This window comes from Drosophila teissieri, chromosome X (genome assembly GCF_016746235.2).
Source record: "Drosophila teissieri strain GT53w chromosome X, Prin_Dtei_1.1, whole genome shotgun sequence".
In the NCBI taxonomy this organism is placed as follows: domain Eukaryota; kingdom Metazoa; phylum Arthropoda; class Insecta; order Diptera; family Drosophilidae; genus Drosophila; species Drosophila teissieri.
The window spans coordinates 9,349,709-9,364,212 of record NC_053034.1 but is presented as its reverse complement, the minus strand read 5'-3'; the positions used below and the strand labels follow the sequence as shown (position 1 = coordinate 9,364,212).

Sequence of the window (14,504 nt, the reverse complement as noted above, 5' to 3'; positions counted from 1 at the left end):
GCGCCGACGAAGCGCGATTAGCGATTGCTTATCAATTAACACAGTTGGCCAGCTATCAAAGTGGATGCCTCAAAGGCCTCGTCGATAAGGCGAAGTAAGTCGACCGAACTTTGCCAAGCGGCTTAAGGCGCCACACACACACACACACACCCTCCCCCTTCTCCCCTTTCCTCACACCAGCCTATAGCCCATTGGCAATTGTGGGCGGGGTCGCAAGTCATATGGGGAGTCGCCGTCGCAGCGCAGTAATCATGGCTTAATGGTGGGCTAAAATGATGCGGATGCAGATAGAAATGCGGATGCAGATACAACTACAGATAGAGATACAGATGCAGATACAGATACAAATACAGATAGAAATACAGATGCAGATACAGATAGAGATAGAAATACAGATGCAGATACAAATACAGATAGAAATACAGATGCAGATACAAATACAGATACAAATACAGATACAGATACAAATACAGATACCTGTGGCAAAGTGAAGAAGTCTATTTCGCTGGACTGCTTTGTGATTGGATTGCGAACTGAAATAATTATTATTGATGCACAAAAAATCAATGAGTATCAAACGGTGCCATATTCGATTACCTGGCATGGCCAAGTCAGCTAACCTAATGGTCTACAATTATGCAGTGCATGGTGTTTTCCAACTGAAAGCATATTGCCAACATATAAGCCCACTTTTAGCCAGGATCATAGAGATGGCCCGCGAAATTTGTTATTATTTAGGCCGCTTTTTAAACACTTCACTTGCTGGCCTTTCGCTGGCGTGAAATAAATACATTTCCGCCCGCTTTTTGGCGGAAAACAAAAGGCAACACGCCTGGCCATGGAAAAACCCCAACCACCCACCACCCATCAGCACACCACCCACCGCCCACAGAAAAGGGGGTGTGTGTGTGTGCTATGAACTGAGCGCGTTGTAATGTGCGTTAATAAATTTGATTTTAGATTCTCTCTCGAGCCATCAACTTTAAAGTGCCGCCCCCGAAAAACACCCCGTCCACAGCTACATCGCCACTCCAGGATCTCGTTTTTATCAGTTTAATGGGCGGGTCGTAATGCAATTTGGGCACAGCACCCCCCTTTCCCCTTCACCACCCCCCTTTCCCCTTCACTACCCCCCTCGCAAAAGCCTCTGTCTCCGCTGCTGTGTAAAGCAATTTTGATAAATTTATGTGGAATACGCTTTCATGATAAGCTAATTAAATTCAATCGCTGTAACCAACTTGCCCAAAAACCCAAATGCCACTCCCCTTTTCTCCCCCGCCTCCTTATTCCTGATTCCAGTTTCCTGATTCCCGATTTCAGTTTGGTTAAAGCTCAGCGATGGTTTCCATATCGCTGGTTGAACTAAAGTGGCAAAATTAGCGACAAGCGGATGACTTTTGGCTAAAGGAAATTATATGTTTACTGAGTGTTTACAGTATGTAATTACATATTTATTTTTAATATAAAACACCAACTAACTTATATTAAATTATTATTCACAGCATTTTGTGGATCAGTTGTGCATTGCGAGTTTTTTCAACTAATTATCGTAAGATACAATGTTAATCTTTTCGCTTTCCTGTAGCTGCAACTTATAAAATATACAAATATTCCAGGTGCGTCCTTTGAGGATAATTTCGCTTTATGCTATGCCAAATCTGACACTAATTGCACATTGCTGGGCCATCAGAAATGCATGTTTAAAATCAGTTTAAAGCACTTCCAATTAGCGCTGGCCAACTAAGCCAACCCGGCAGTGCAGCTCCTGTCACGATATGTAATGGAATGGAACATGATTTCGCAGATACTATCTGGCTGCCAGTGGGAAAATGGTAAATGGTAAATGGAAAATGGAAAATCGGTTGACGATTTGGACAAACATTGTGGAAATTTTGTGGAAATACATGCGCCATTAACATAATTATAATTAGGCCCGACAAGCGAATTAAATTCAATTTTCATTATTTTTAATGAAGAACGAGCATGGCATGGCAAAAACAAAAACAAAAAAAGGCGGAAAAGCGCAGAGCGGAAGAGCGGAAAAGCGCTGCTGTTAGTTGCGAAAAAAGGACACGACCGCATCAACATATTTATCGCATTTGGCCTGCTCCGTGTCTTGTTGCATATGTTGTATGTTTGGGCGTTCATGCGTGAGCCCGATTTGCATATGCAACAAGGACAGCGGCTATAAATCGAGCCTAATGGCAAACGGGGACGGGAATTACATATATTTAAGCAAGTGCTAGATATCTTAAATTATACAATTAAAACTATTTTATAGCTGCTGCTCAGTTGAGATCAAACCAGTTCCAAAGTGTCGATGATGGCAAATATGCCGATCATAGCAACAATATTTGCTGCCACTTCATCAGTAGCTGCAAATGTGATGCAACTTGGTGGCAACTTGGTGACTTTTGAGCACTGTCCAAATATTTGGGCTCATTACAGAATGTCGAGAAAAAATCATAAAGGTAAATATGCTTAATGCTAACGAGTACAATGCCAGCGCAGTGCAGACATCCCAAGAGCGGCTAGAAAGTTGGCAAATGGGTTTTGCCTTTGGGTTTTGCCTTTGGTTTTGGTTTTAGTTTTGGTTTTGGCCAAGTGTTCGTCATCCGTTCCGTGCGAGGCGCCATAAAAAACAAGCTTAATTAAGCAGATGTGCATACGCAACAGTGGTGGCTGCTGTGGTTGTGATTCCGACTCGCCTTCTTTCACTTTGACCCACACGCTGATTTGCATAATTCGGCCATCTAAAGTGTCTTGCCAATTTGGTGCACGAACCTGAGTTTAGTGCGAAAAGAGAGAAGCGCAGATCGCAAATCGCGAATTGTGAATCTTGGATTTGTGAATAGAGTGTGATGGCAAAATCAAAACACCGGGGAACACCTGTTGAGGTATTTTCCGCCCAGGGCGAACAGATGTTTGAAGACCGTTTTTGCAGCAGGGTTGCCAAGCCATCTACTGTGCCATCTTTAATATAATTAAAGATATACATATCTTTATGTTGAATAGAAAGAAGGCTTTCGTTACTTTGCATATCTACATATCATTCTTTACCTTCCAAATAGTTTCAATATATATTCCAGTGCCATTCAAGTGAAACGTCATCATCTTTTGTCACTCTTTTACATAGTTCCCATTTATATCTTTCCTACCTGTGATCTTTTAAACGCAAAGGTCCAAAGGTCACCTTATTAATAGCCTCCGCTGATTAAGAGTTTTGGAAAATCGGTGCATTAGTGATACAGTGGCACATCCATTGGGTCAGCGAATGTCGCATTTGGAATGGAAATGGAATTGGGAATGGGCATCGAATGTTGGGGGCGAGTGGCATTTCAGTAGCATTTCAGTAGCATTTCTCTTCGCAATGACCCACATTGGAGCCGTATAAATAGTAGCCGCAGGGCAGAGCATTGTCATCAGTGTCCGAGCTCAGCTCCCCCATCCCACTTCGCTCCATCGCCAAGTGCCAGTTAAACCCAAGTGGAACCGACAGCACTATGAAGGTAGGTGCTCCTTGTGGCTCGCCCTAATGCGCAGCATATTGATTTTTGATCCGTCTCCAGGTTTTCATCTGCCTGATTGCCTGCTTCAGCCTGGCCCAATCCGGATTCATCGCAGGAGGCGGTGACGGTGGCTGGTCATCCGGAGGAGGCGGCTGGTCATCCGGCGGAGGTGGCTGGTCATCCGGAGGAGGCGGCGGTGGCTGGTCATCCGGAGGAGGCGCCGCCCCCACCATCGTCAAGGTCATCAGCGAAGAGGCCGGTCACGGTGGCGGCGGATGGACCGGCGGATGGGCTGCTCCCGAGGAGGTGAAGATCGTCAAGGTGATCAGCGAGGCTGGCCACTCCCACGGCCACGACCATGGCCACAGTCACGGCCACAGCCACGGCTCTGAGGTCAAGATCATCAAGATCTTCCAGGAGGAGGGTCACGGGCATGGCCATGGCCATGGCTACGACTACTCCAGCGGCGGCCACGGCCACGCCCACCACGCCGAGGATGTGAAGATCATCAAGGTGATCAGCAGCGGAGTCGCCGATGGCGGCAGCCACGGTGGTTGGTCCTCTGGCGGTGCTGGCTGGTCCTCCGGCGGTGGCTGGTCCTCCGGTGGCTCTGGATGGAACTAAGCAGATCCTAAGATCCCAGGCAACCCAGACAATCAAGCTGATGTCAACTCCTTTGTTCCTGTTGTCGGAGTTGTGCGGCGACATTGGCCTTTTTCGATGCTCGAAGTTAGTTTAAGTTAGTGCACGCGTTTTGTGTGTGCGCTTTTAGAAACCATTAAGTTTTTTTTGCTAATTGTTAACAAAATACTCAACAAAAAAAGAAGAAAAAATTCTTTGTCTATCGATTGGGAAGTCGAAGCCATAGTTGATTACTCATGTTCGGGGGTTTTTTTGGGAGCATCTTTGTTGGCCAGTTTCGCTTTCCACTTAACCCATTTGGGCACACATTTGTGTGCTGTTTGCAATTGACGATATAATTTGCAACCAGTTTGTCATATAATTTTTAAGGTAGCAAAGTGAACAATGGACGTGGGATATTATATCACAAAACGGAATAAAATTACACTGCATTTCTCGCTGAATACAAACAATCCCCTCATCAGTGGTTTCAGATTAAGTGGCATATTTTTGACAGCCACTTTGTTGATTTGGATTTACTTGCAAGACTTCGAAAACTTTCCATAGGAGGTGGAAACATAGTTTGGGCACCTCGGCTTACAGTGGGTTAAGCTTACAGTGGGTTAAGCTCAAGGTCAGCATCCATTATCGTCTGGTAATTATGTCCATTCTGGCCAAGTTAAGTAATTCCCCCACCGAAATAACGAATATAATTGCGGATGCGTCTCGGGTTTGTTTTGAATTTCCATCACTGAGTTTGTTGTATTTCTTGTATTTGATGGCGCCGTAACTAGTTTTCTATGGTAACTAGTTTTCAAAAACGGATTTCAGTCTCTCGGTTCTTCGTGTTTTACTTTGTTATGTTTTTCTAAACAAATTCGTGAGCTGCGATTTTTTGTGGGCATATTTTATGGCTTAATTAATGGCCACTCCGTTGGAGATGCTGACTAATTAGGTTTGTATACACTTAATCCCATGCATATTCATAATTCGACTTGCATTCGATTTACCATCGATTCACGCATCGATATGTTCCAAATGTCAATTATAATTGAGTTTAATGGTTACATAACATTATTTCTAAGCCACACGAACTCAGTTTTCTATGAAATGTGCCATAAATACGCGTAAATTTTGGCATTTATGGCGCATAAAACGCATGCGACTCCGTTAAATAATCACTAATTGTTATTGGCATTGTTAACTCGGGCGTGGCAATAAATCACAATAAATAATTCGGATAGTGAAATGCTCGTCAAAAACAAATGTCTTCCGATTGTGTTAACTGCAATGCATTATCGCTAATTGTTTGCTGCAAAGCCACATTAAATGTTTTTAACAATGTTGTGTGTTTTCAACAAGAAAGCCTTGGCTTGCCAACTATGATTGCCAACTATGAATTCCAACTATGATTTTCCACTATGATTTCCCACTATGATTAAATAGTTAAAGTAAAAATAGTTAAAGTAAAATAGTTAATAGGCTAATTCACTAGCTAATTGCAGCAATAGGAATATGTTCAAGTGCCTTCAAATATTCCTTAGATTGCTTCTCCTTCATAATCCGAGCATCGTGAGGCCGTGGGCCATTCCAGGAAATGTATGGCTCATCTATCAGCTCAAGAAGTGAAGGTTGGCTATAATTACTAACTACGAACTACAAACTACCAACTACAAACTACCAACTACAAACTACTTCAGTTGTAGCTGCAACTTCTGCTGGTGGAGCGGCAATTAATAGCATTCTGTTTGACCCATCGCCACTGCGGGCCAAATGTTAATGGAGCCTGCGATCGCGTTGATCGATCGCGGATTAATCAAGATCGAAATTGTGCTGGGGCATCGATGGCAGAGTTACTCAATACCCTGAATGTTCAGCAGCTCAAAAACGCAGATTGATAGGGCGCGAGAACTGAAGGACTGATCTGCAAATACAAAATGTTTCATAACACGAAACCTGATTGAACCGCTTGTGAAACTAATAATTATTATTGGTTCGGATTGGAATTATATTGGATCTCTGATTATTTTGGTACTCAGGTACATGAAGTTTGAATTCCAGCTGCTCGCAACATCGAAAACCAAAAACATCGAATGCCGTTCAATATTGCCACATAGCAGTAGATAGATAATGTAGCAAGTTCATAATGCAGCGTGATCATTTCTATTAAAGTAAAGTACCTGGTTATTAAGATACTGAAGGTACTGCACCACCCATTTAATCCCCACCACTGGTGGTGCTGGTGCTGCTGGTGGTGCGATCGCTACCTGGTTTATTGGATCATGCTGCTGGCAGCTATTGTTTATTATTTTTGCAACTTTGTGTCGATTCGGATGAGTTGCATAACGAGCTGAAAATGCGCCATCAAACGGTTTTGCAGTGTCTTAAACTCTGCGAAGGGTTTCCTTCAACCTGGCGATGCAAGTTGCCCCACTTGACAGCTGCGGCCGCCTGGATTGCAACACAGTACAGTACGCGACATAAATTAGCCCGCAGCATGGAGCTGGCTGCTTGGAGCTGGGAGCTTGAAGCTGGGAGATTGGTGCTTGGAGCTGGGAGCTTGGAACTCAGAGCTCAGAGCCGCGGGTGGAGATTGGATGGGATGGCATGTGGTATGTGGTATGGATGGGTTGGGATGGGATGGGGCGGGGTCAGGGCCGTTGCCCCCATGCAGACAACTGGACAACGACCATCGTCGCTGGTGAAGGTGGAGGTGATGGTGGTGATGGTAATGGTAATGGTCATGGTAATGATGATGCCGCAACTCAAAACGGACCATCGCGTGGACCGGCAATTAGTGTGTCAAACACGAGCAGACTCCACACGGTGATATTAGTTCCTCGTATTGTGTGGAAAATACCAATTTTATAATTATTTTGCCCTATTCCGCCTTACTTTGTGACGTGCAAAATGAATTACAACAAGAAGCCAATACAACATGGTGATATAAGCTCAGCGAAATAGGGAAATCGTCAGCTTATTTCCCTTAAACTGCAAATCAATAAAAAACCATCGCTTTTCTCACAACAAGATGCAAAAATGGCAGTAGATATAAACATTTATGTGCGGCTAAGACTAAGTAAACAGCTATCGAAAATGTCCATTAGAAAAGTATAGGGTTTTCGATAGAAGTGAGTACTAGACTTTCATTCGAGATGTTTCATTGCGTTGAATGAATCTGGTGTATTTGAAAACCAAGCAGTCCGGTTTGGAGGGGTTCGCACCACTGTGCGCCGCAGTGGGGCAGGTTGGGGCAGGGCAGGGTTAAGTGAGCCCAGCTGCTGGCCGAGCATCCGAGTCGCTGGCCATAAAAGCGGCGGCCAAAACGCTGCTGACCACAGTCGAAGATCGCCCTTCCAGTCCGACACACTCGCCGTTCTTTCGAAGCAATCGCCATCGCAATCGCAATCAATCGTTCAAACACGCCAACATGAAGGTGCGCCCATCGCGGATTAACACTTTCACATCAGTGAAGAGTGAAACCACTCTCTGCAGTACTTGTTTTTTTTTTATGTGTACCCCTTTTGTGAGTTCAACTAACGCGCTTCCTGCCAATCTCTTGCAGGTTTTCGTCTGCTTGCTGGCGGTGTGCAGTATGGCCCATGCGGGATTCCTGGGCGGCGGCGGCGGCGGAGGCAGTGCCCTCAGCTCCGGCTGGGCATCCGGCGGAGGTGGAGGAGGTTATAGCGGTGGCCACGGTGGTGGTGGCTATAGCGGTGGCTACAGCGGCGGCCACGGAGGAGCTGGTGGCTACGGCGGCGGCGGTGGCTACGGCGGTGGTGGCTATGGCGGCGGTGGCCACGGAAGCGGCGGCACGGTTAAGATCATCAAGGTGATCACCGATTCCGGCGCTGGCGGTGGCTACGGCGGCGGCCATGGCGGCGGCGGCTACGGCGGTGGCTATGGAGGTGGCTACGGAGGTGGCTACGGAGGCGGCTCCTCCGGCGGTTACAGTGGCGGCCACGGCGGCGGCTGGTCGTCGGGCGGTGGATACAGCGGCGGCGGCGGCGGTGGATACGGCGGTGGTGGTTACGGAAGCGGTGGCCCCGTCAAGATCATCAAGGTCATCTCCGACTCCGGATCGAGCGGCGGCTATGGCGGCGGTTACTCCTCCGGCGGTGGCCATGGCGGTGGCTACTCCTCCGGCGGCGCCTCCAGCTACTCCTCCGGCGGTTGGGCTCCGCAGGGCGGCTGGGCCCAGAGCAGCTGGTAAATGCTCGCCGTTGGTCACTGACTGGTTACGGATGCTAACTGGTTGCTGTTCGTCACTGACCCCAATTGTAAATACTTCCCAACGTTAACCAATAAAGCAGTGCGGCGTAGAAGAGCCATTCCACTAGCGAAACGGAAAGTAAAGTTTATTTTCTTCATTCGTAGTACATCTTAATTTGAACAGAAGAAAAGATTGCACTTCTTGATCATAAACTTAAAACTTAAACTGAAAACGATTGCCAAATTCTTGAAGTTGCGTAGACATTCAAAATTTGTGAGCCAGAGCTGCTGATGTATCGATTGTAATTAGAATCAGCTACTTTCTGCTAGACAATTGTTTATTATCTTAGAAATTATTGGTCTTTAGTCTTTAGAGCAATGTAATTCAGTCAAATCGCTTGAGTTGATTATATACATACGTTTGGTTTGGTTTGGTGATGATTGGTTTTCTGATGTTTCCGTTCCAAGTTACTTGGTTGTTTGTATTCCTAAGCTAAAATTTCTCTTAGCTCATGAAGAGCTGTGTAATTGCTTTTAAAACTATAACAACATATTCGCAATGAAAGGGACACAACTTTCTATGACCTCCTCCATTTTATTTATCGATGGTAGCCCACAGAATTTGACAGTTGTCAGGTGCCGCCGCTGTGTTGGCAGTGTTTCATATTTCTGCTTTTTTCATTGAGGGCTCTGGTTTTTTGTGTTGTGTTAACCCTTCGTTAACCCCATACGCATGTCGGGCCATCTGTCCCCCCCTCCCCCTCCCCCCTCTCCATCACCCTCCCCTTGTAGCCAGTGGTAATGGTACACATATAGCCCGCCAACGCCCAGCAAACCAAGGGCTTCCTACGCGCCAGACGCAATTTGTATGCAAATTTCCATGAGAATCTCAACACATGCAATAACAGCAACAACACAAAGGACACACGAGCAGCAGCAGCAACAACAACAGCAGCAGTGGCAGCAACAACAACAGCAGTGGCAGCAGCAGTGGCAGTGGCAACAAAAAATTGACTGAGCGTGAATGCGGAGCGGGGGGGTGGGGTGGAGTTTTGGCAACCAATTGGTTACAAATACATAATAAGAAACGGACAGATATAAAATGCCAGAGAATGGGGTTTGGGGTATGGGGATGGAAATGGGAAGGGGAGCGGGAGCGGGGGAAGATTGCCATTCCGAAAGTGAAACGTTAAAAAGTGTCCAACAAGTTGAAGTCTCGAGGAGCGCACTTTAACAGCAACCGAGTTGAAGTAGTTCAAGTTTTGGATGCCAGCGGTTCCTAGAAATGTGATATAGCTAAATGAACGGAGTGCAGCCAGCAGCTAAATGCATTGAGAAGCGCGTAGAAGGGCGCATTTTAACCGCAGGTTAGCTGCTGGCAGAAAAAAGTAGTTTAGATTTTATATTACATTATACACATTAATAAAAGTGTGGGATGGTATCCCTAGGTGAAGACATTGAGAAGCGCGTAGAAGGGCGCATTTTAACCGGGGGTTAGCCGAAATAACTACTTAAATTGGGGCGTGGCAGCCACAAACACACACACACACACGCACTCACACACTCTAAGGCTTAGTGTAATAATACTCAAGTAGCGGGTGCCGGAAATAAAAATAAAAATAAAATTAACTTCAATTGTTCTGCCGCTCGCACTTAGATAGTGCGGTATGCGACTACAGAAACCAGCAACCGGAATGGAATGGGGTTTTTCTCAATGGGAAATTCGTAGTGCAGGATGAGGGGTGCGGAGTCTGGGGTGCGGGATGAGGGGGGTTTACCGAAGGCAGCACTTTCTATGCAAATTTTTATGTGTTAAATGCATTTTGTTGGATTTAACATTCTCGCTGATTTTTTGGTTTACATTTTTGCATATAAATGAGGGCAAACTTTGCCTCGCCCGTGCTAGGCGAAAGCCCAGAAAAGGGGCGTGGCGCACACACACACAGTCACACAAATTAGAGGATTAAGTAGCTTGAGTCCTGCTGCTGCTCTCCTTTCCACTTTCTCCTTTCTCCTTGGCCCTTTTGTCTCAGAAGAAGCTGAAGCCGAAGCAACAGCAGCGGCGAGACAATTACGCTAATTCGCCTGAAATTGTTTTGCATTTTCCACACCCACCCACCAACCACCAACCACCACCCACCACCCACTTTTCTGGCAATGACAATGACTGCACCACCCGTCGCATATGTGTGAATGCTGCTGTGTGTGTGTGTGTGTGTGGGTGAAAAGCAGAATCTTTTCATCGCTTGTTTAAACAGTTAAATTTGATTGCGCTGTAAATAAGAAGGAGAAGCGAAGGAAACTATGGTGGAAAATCCCTATTATCTCCGCACCGAAGGAAGTTTACTTAATTGTGCCACAATTTCCCCTTTCTCACCAGCCATAAGTCGCCAATTAAAAGATACGAATACACATTCAAGAATCGTATAAAAATGAATTCATAGGATAGAATAGGCTTTTCAATTAATAAGAAATGCAGATGGTAAGTGAGTTTAGTTGGTGCTGCAGTTGCATGCATAATAATGCAAATGCAAGGCAATAATAATGGAAAACTACGTTTCCCTGGTCAAATGCCAAATTTTTGTAAATATTCCAGTCCATCAGGCAACATTTTTGGGCAAACTACTAAAGCATTTGGAAAAAAGAAGAGCAGATACATAAAAGCAGAAATTAATAAACATTAAATAGGTGAAACAATTCACTTGGATAGAACAAATTTCAGAATTTCCCCGAACTTCTGCACATTTACCGCCAACATAGAGTTGGTTTTGGCTTTTTCCACCACTTTTGACTTTTCCCATAAATAAACATCACAATTATCATAGGTAAACAACAAAATAAATACGAGGAAAATACGCGAAAACACGAAATACGAAATACAAAATGCGAAATACGAAAAAGAAGAGCACCAATTCAATTTCCATAGCTTTTGGCGGTCCAACTTGACTGTTTACATTTGGGCGAGGGCTTGCGAGGGGCGGCTGAGGAGTTCGGCCGAGGAGTTCGCCAAGTCGGCAACTTTAAGTTTAATTGTTGCTGCTCTCGCAGTTGATTGCTTAAAATTCATAATGATAATAATAATAGTGCGCTCTTCACTAATTGCACCAGCAACAACGCCAGCGCACACAAACACTCGAATTGTTCACTTGAGGAGGGCGGAGCACTTAAGTCAAAGTGAGAGAAACTTTTCAGCGCCATTCGAATGGGCCAGCAGATAGGAAAATTCGCAGGATGCAGGACGCAGAGAGCAGGACGCAGGACGAGGACGAGGCTGGCAGGGATATGCCCATTCACTCATTCATTCATTCGCCCATTCAACCATTTTGCCGCTTGCATTCAGGCATTCAGGCAAAATTGTTCCACAAAGATACGAGTAACGACGAGTGGCCAGGGGGCCAGGGGGGCAGGGGGCCAGGGAGTCAGCTTGATAGAACGTGGGCCAGGATATCCTAGTTGGATGCACTGCAAACAATTGCAAGTTGCATTGAAGTACGCGGCTTACTTTTAGACGCCATGCAAATATGTTATACTTTGTGTTCGTAAAATAGTAAGCAAATTAATTCCATAATTAATAAGTGTATTATGACAAGTAGTAGAGTTTTTCTGCCAGTGTGCCGCTTTTGAGCAGCAATGAGACGCACACAGAGAAAAGGGGACACAAACAGAGCACCCAAAACACTCCAGCCCATTCACAACTCGAGTGCACTTCATTGCTGTCGCATCTACCCAATCCTTGGCCCCGTGCTCGTCCTCGAATCCTTGGCTCCCTGGATCCCTGGAAGCCGTGGATCCCCGTATCCTCCATCGCCCACTTACAGCGAGTCCTTGTTTTGAAGTCCTGGCTGAGCGTTAAGAACGTCGAATGCCGCGGGCGCTGCTTAACTTTAACTTGAACTCTAAAATAACAACCTGCCGTTGTTTTTGGCTTGTTCAGTTTTCGTATAATTTTCTTGCAGGTATTTTCATTGCCCCCATCCACCGTCCACCGCCCACCGCCCCTCGCCCCTTGCCCATCGCCCACAAATGACAGCTGAGAAAGGACAATGGCAAGGACATTGACAGCGGCACGGGAGCAGGACTCGCCGAATGCCTGGCGGGCATTCAACCAGCTGCCAGTGAATAAATGAGTGAATGACTCGCTGATTGAGCGAATGAATAGGCGAGAGCAGCAGCAGTTATTCGCAAATGAAGCTCAGGCGGCAGATGAATAAGTGAGTGAGTGTAGTCAAGGACCAGGTGTTTATTCAGATTGTGTGCATTTAATGGCAAACTGTCATTGATACTCACATACGATATGAATATAATTGGCAAGTGATTATACACATAGATGTTCTTAAAACACTTTAATAAATCGATTCGCTTAAATGTCATTAGCCACTGTATTCACTGGCACTCCACCGGATTTCGAATGTAATTTGACACAATTTCCGCACACTTCTCCAAGTGGGTGTATTCAAATACACATAGCCACACATGCAAGTGCGAGAATCGCATCTGCAAACTAAATCAAATCAGATTACGAGTGTCGGGTTGCGGAAAAAGGCGGCGAGGGGTGTGGTGATCAAATCAGGACACTCGATTACTCATTCACTGCGCTCATTACACTTGATGAGTCCGAGCGACTGGCATTCATTTGCGAGCAGCGCTGCTTATCCTTATGCAACTTTCCAACTCCCCCCCAGCACCCCCTTCCTTCCGGCCAACTTGTTACATGCTACTCGGGACCTGGGAGGGCAGGACACCTCTAACCGCAAAGCGAGGGGAGCTGCAAGTGCTTTTCCCCAATTTCTCTGCAACTCCACCCATCACCCACCTCCAACCGGAAGTCCCCCTCCCTTTCCATTACCACCTTGCAGTCCCAAGGGCATTTTCAGAGACGGAGTTCGTTGTTCTTCTCGTCCAGCTGCTGTGCTGTCATAATGGCCTGTGCCACGCCTCCCCAGCACTCACTCGCCCAGGGCGGTCCATAATGAAAATAACAAGTTAACTAAGTCGATGATGCTGTGTATCGCAGTGCACTGCGGGAAATAAAGTATGCGCATGTGAACAACATCCAGCAGTCTTGCTTATTAATTCCAAGCAGTATTAATATCATATTTCTACATTCATTAAGGTTTATTATTGTATTGATAAAAAGTTAAGCTAAGTTCCCTTTTCCATCGGAATATTCGCTGTCTTGACAATCAGTTTAGTGGGTGGCATGGGGCAGTGCTTGCCAAACTGTAAGCCGCTTTTGTGCATCAGCAGTGGCAGTAATAATAGTAATAGCACCAACAACAGCCACTACAACAACAAATATAGTAGTTTAACAAACAAGAAGAACAACAACAACAGGTGCCAGGCGAAACCCGTTAAGCTGCGCAGTCAGCGGTTGTCATAGTTTCGGTTGCGTTTTAAAGTTTGCTTTTATCTAAGATGAATAATCTAGCAGCACCCCACCCACCCACTCATCAAGAGGGGGGGGTCAACAGGGGGCGGGCTGATCCAACACAACCGTAACATTTTTATTGTGGCTTCTGGATACCCTCGCTGCTCAGCAGGATGGCTATGTCCTGCACTGGGTATGGCAAAAGCTGTAAGGATAACATCCTGGTATAAAAATTATACAACATTTTGATTCCATTCCAACATCAACTTTAAGCTATAAACTGTAAATTGTAAGGTGATTTATGGCATACAAAATATATTTTTAAAGATTAGATTATGATTGTAACATGAAATACTAATAGAAATATATTGTTGCGTTCTTTAACACATCTTTATGATGAATTTGTGGCTTTAGCTCCTATGTAATTATATCAAAATCATTTCAGCTAAAAATCGAAAACGAAAGGTACCTATAGTTACCCATTAGTTTAATTTAAATACAGCATACTGGTAGACACCTTTATGAAGGAAGTCCTGCGATGACCACTCACAAGTTGCTTGCGGTGCAAGGACAATGGCTATTCCCGGGATCGCCCGGTGAGTGCCGTCCACCTGCTTACACATTATGCAGGGCCACTCTGTTTCTGTTTCTGTTTCTGTTGCTGTTGCTGTTTCGGTTTCTGTTGCTGCGAGAAGGCAGGGCGATAATCCAGGAGCATCTGCAGCCAGGTAACCATCCCCAGGAGCCAGGAGGAAGGAGGCAGGAGGAAGGCGTCAGGAGGAAGGAGGCAGTAG

General features: G+C 45.5%; 2 protein-coding genes across 2 annotated transcripts; both read left to right on the top strand.

Annotated features, from left to right (window-relative positions):
* Positions 1-3,171: 3,171 nt before the first annotated feature.
* Positions 3,172-4,242, top strand: LOC122624700 (loricrin). Its single transcript, XM_043804375.1, has 2 exons — positions 3,172-3,509; positions 3,570-4,242. The coding sequence occupies exons 1-2, from the start codon at positions 3,504-3,506 to the stop codon at positions 4,131-4,133; spliced, it is 570 nt and encodes a 189-aa protein (XP_043660310.1). The 5' UTR covers positions 3,172-3,503; the 3' UTR covers positions 4,134-4,242.
* A 3,243-nt stretch (positions 4,243-7,485) lies between these two features.
* On the top strand, positions 7,486-8,368 carry LOC122624731 (acanthoscurrin-2). The gene is made up of 2 exons (XM_043804416.1): positions 7,486-7,566; positions 7,696-8,368. Exons 1-2 carry the CDS (start codon positions 7,561-7,563, stop codon positions 8,341-8,343), a joined length of 654 nt encoding a protein of 217 aa, XP_043660351.1. The 5' UTR covers positions 7,486-7,560; the 3' UTR covers positions 8,344-8,368.
* Positions 8,369-14,504: the final 6,136 nt, after the last annotated feature.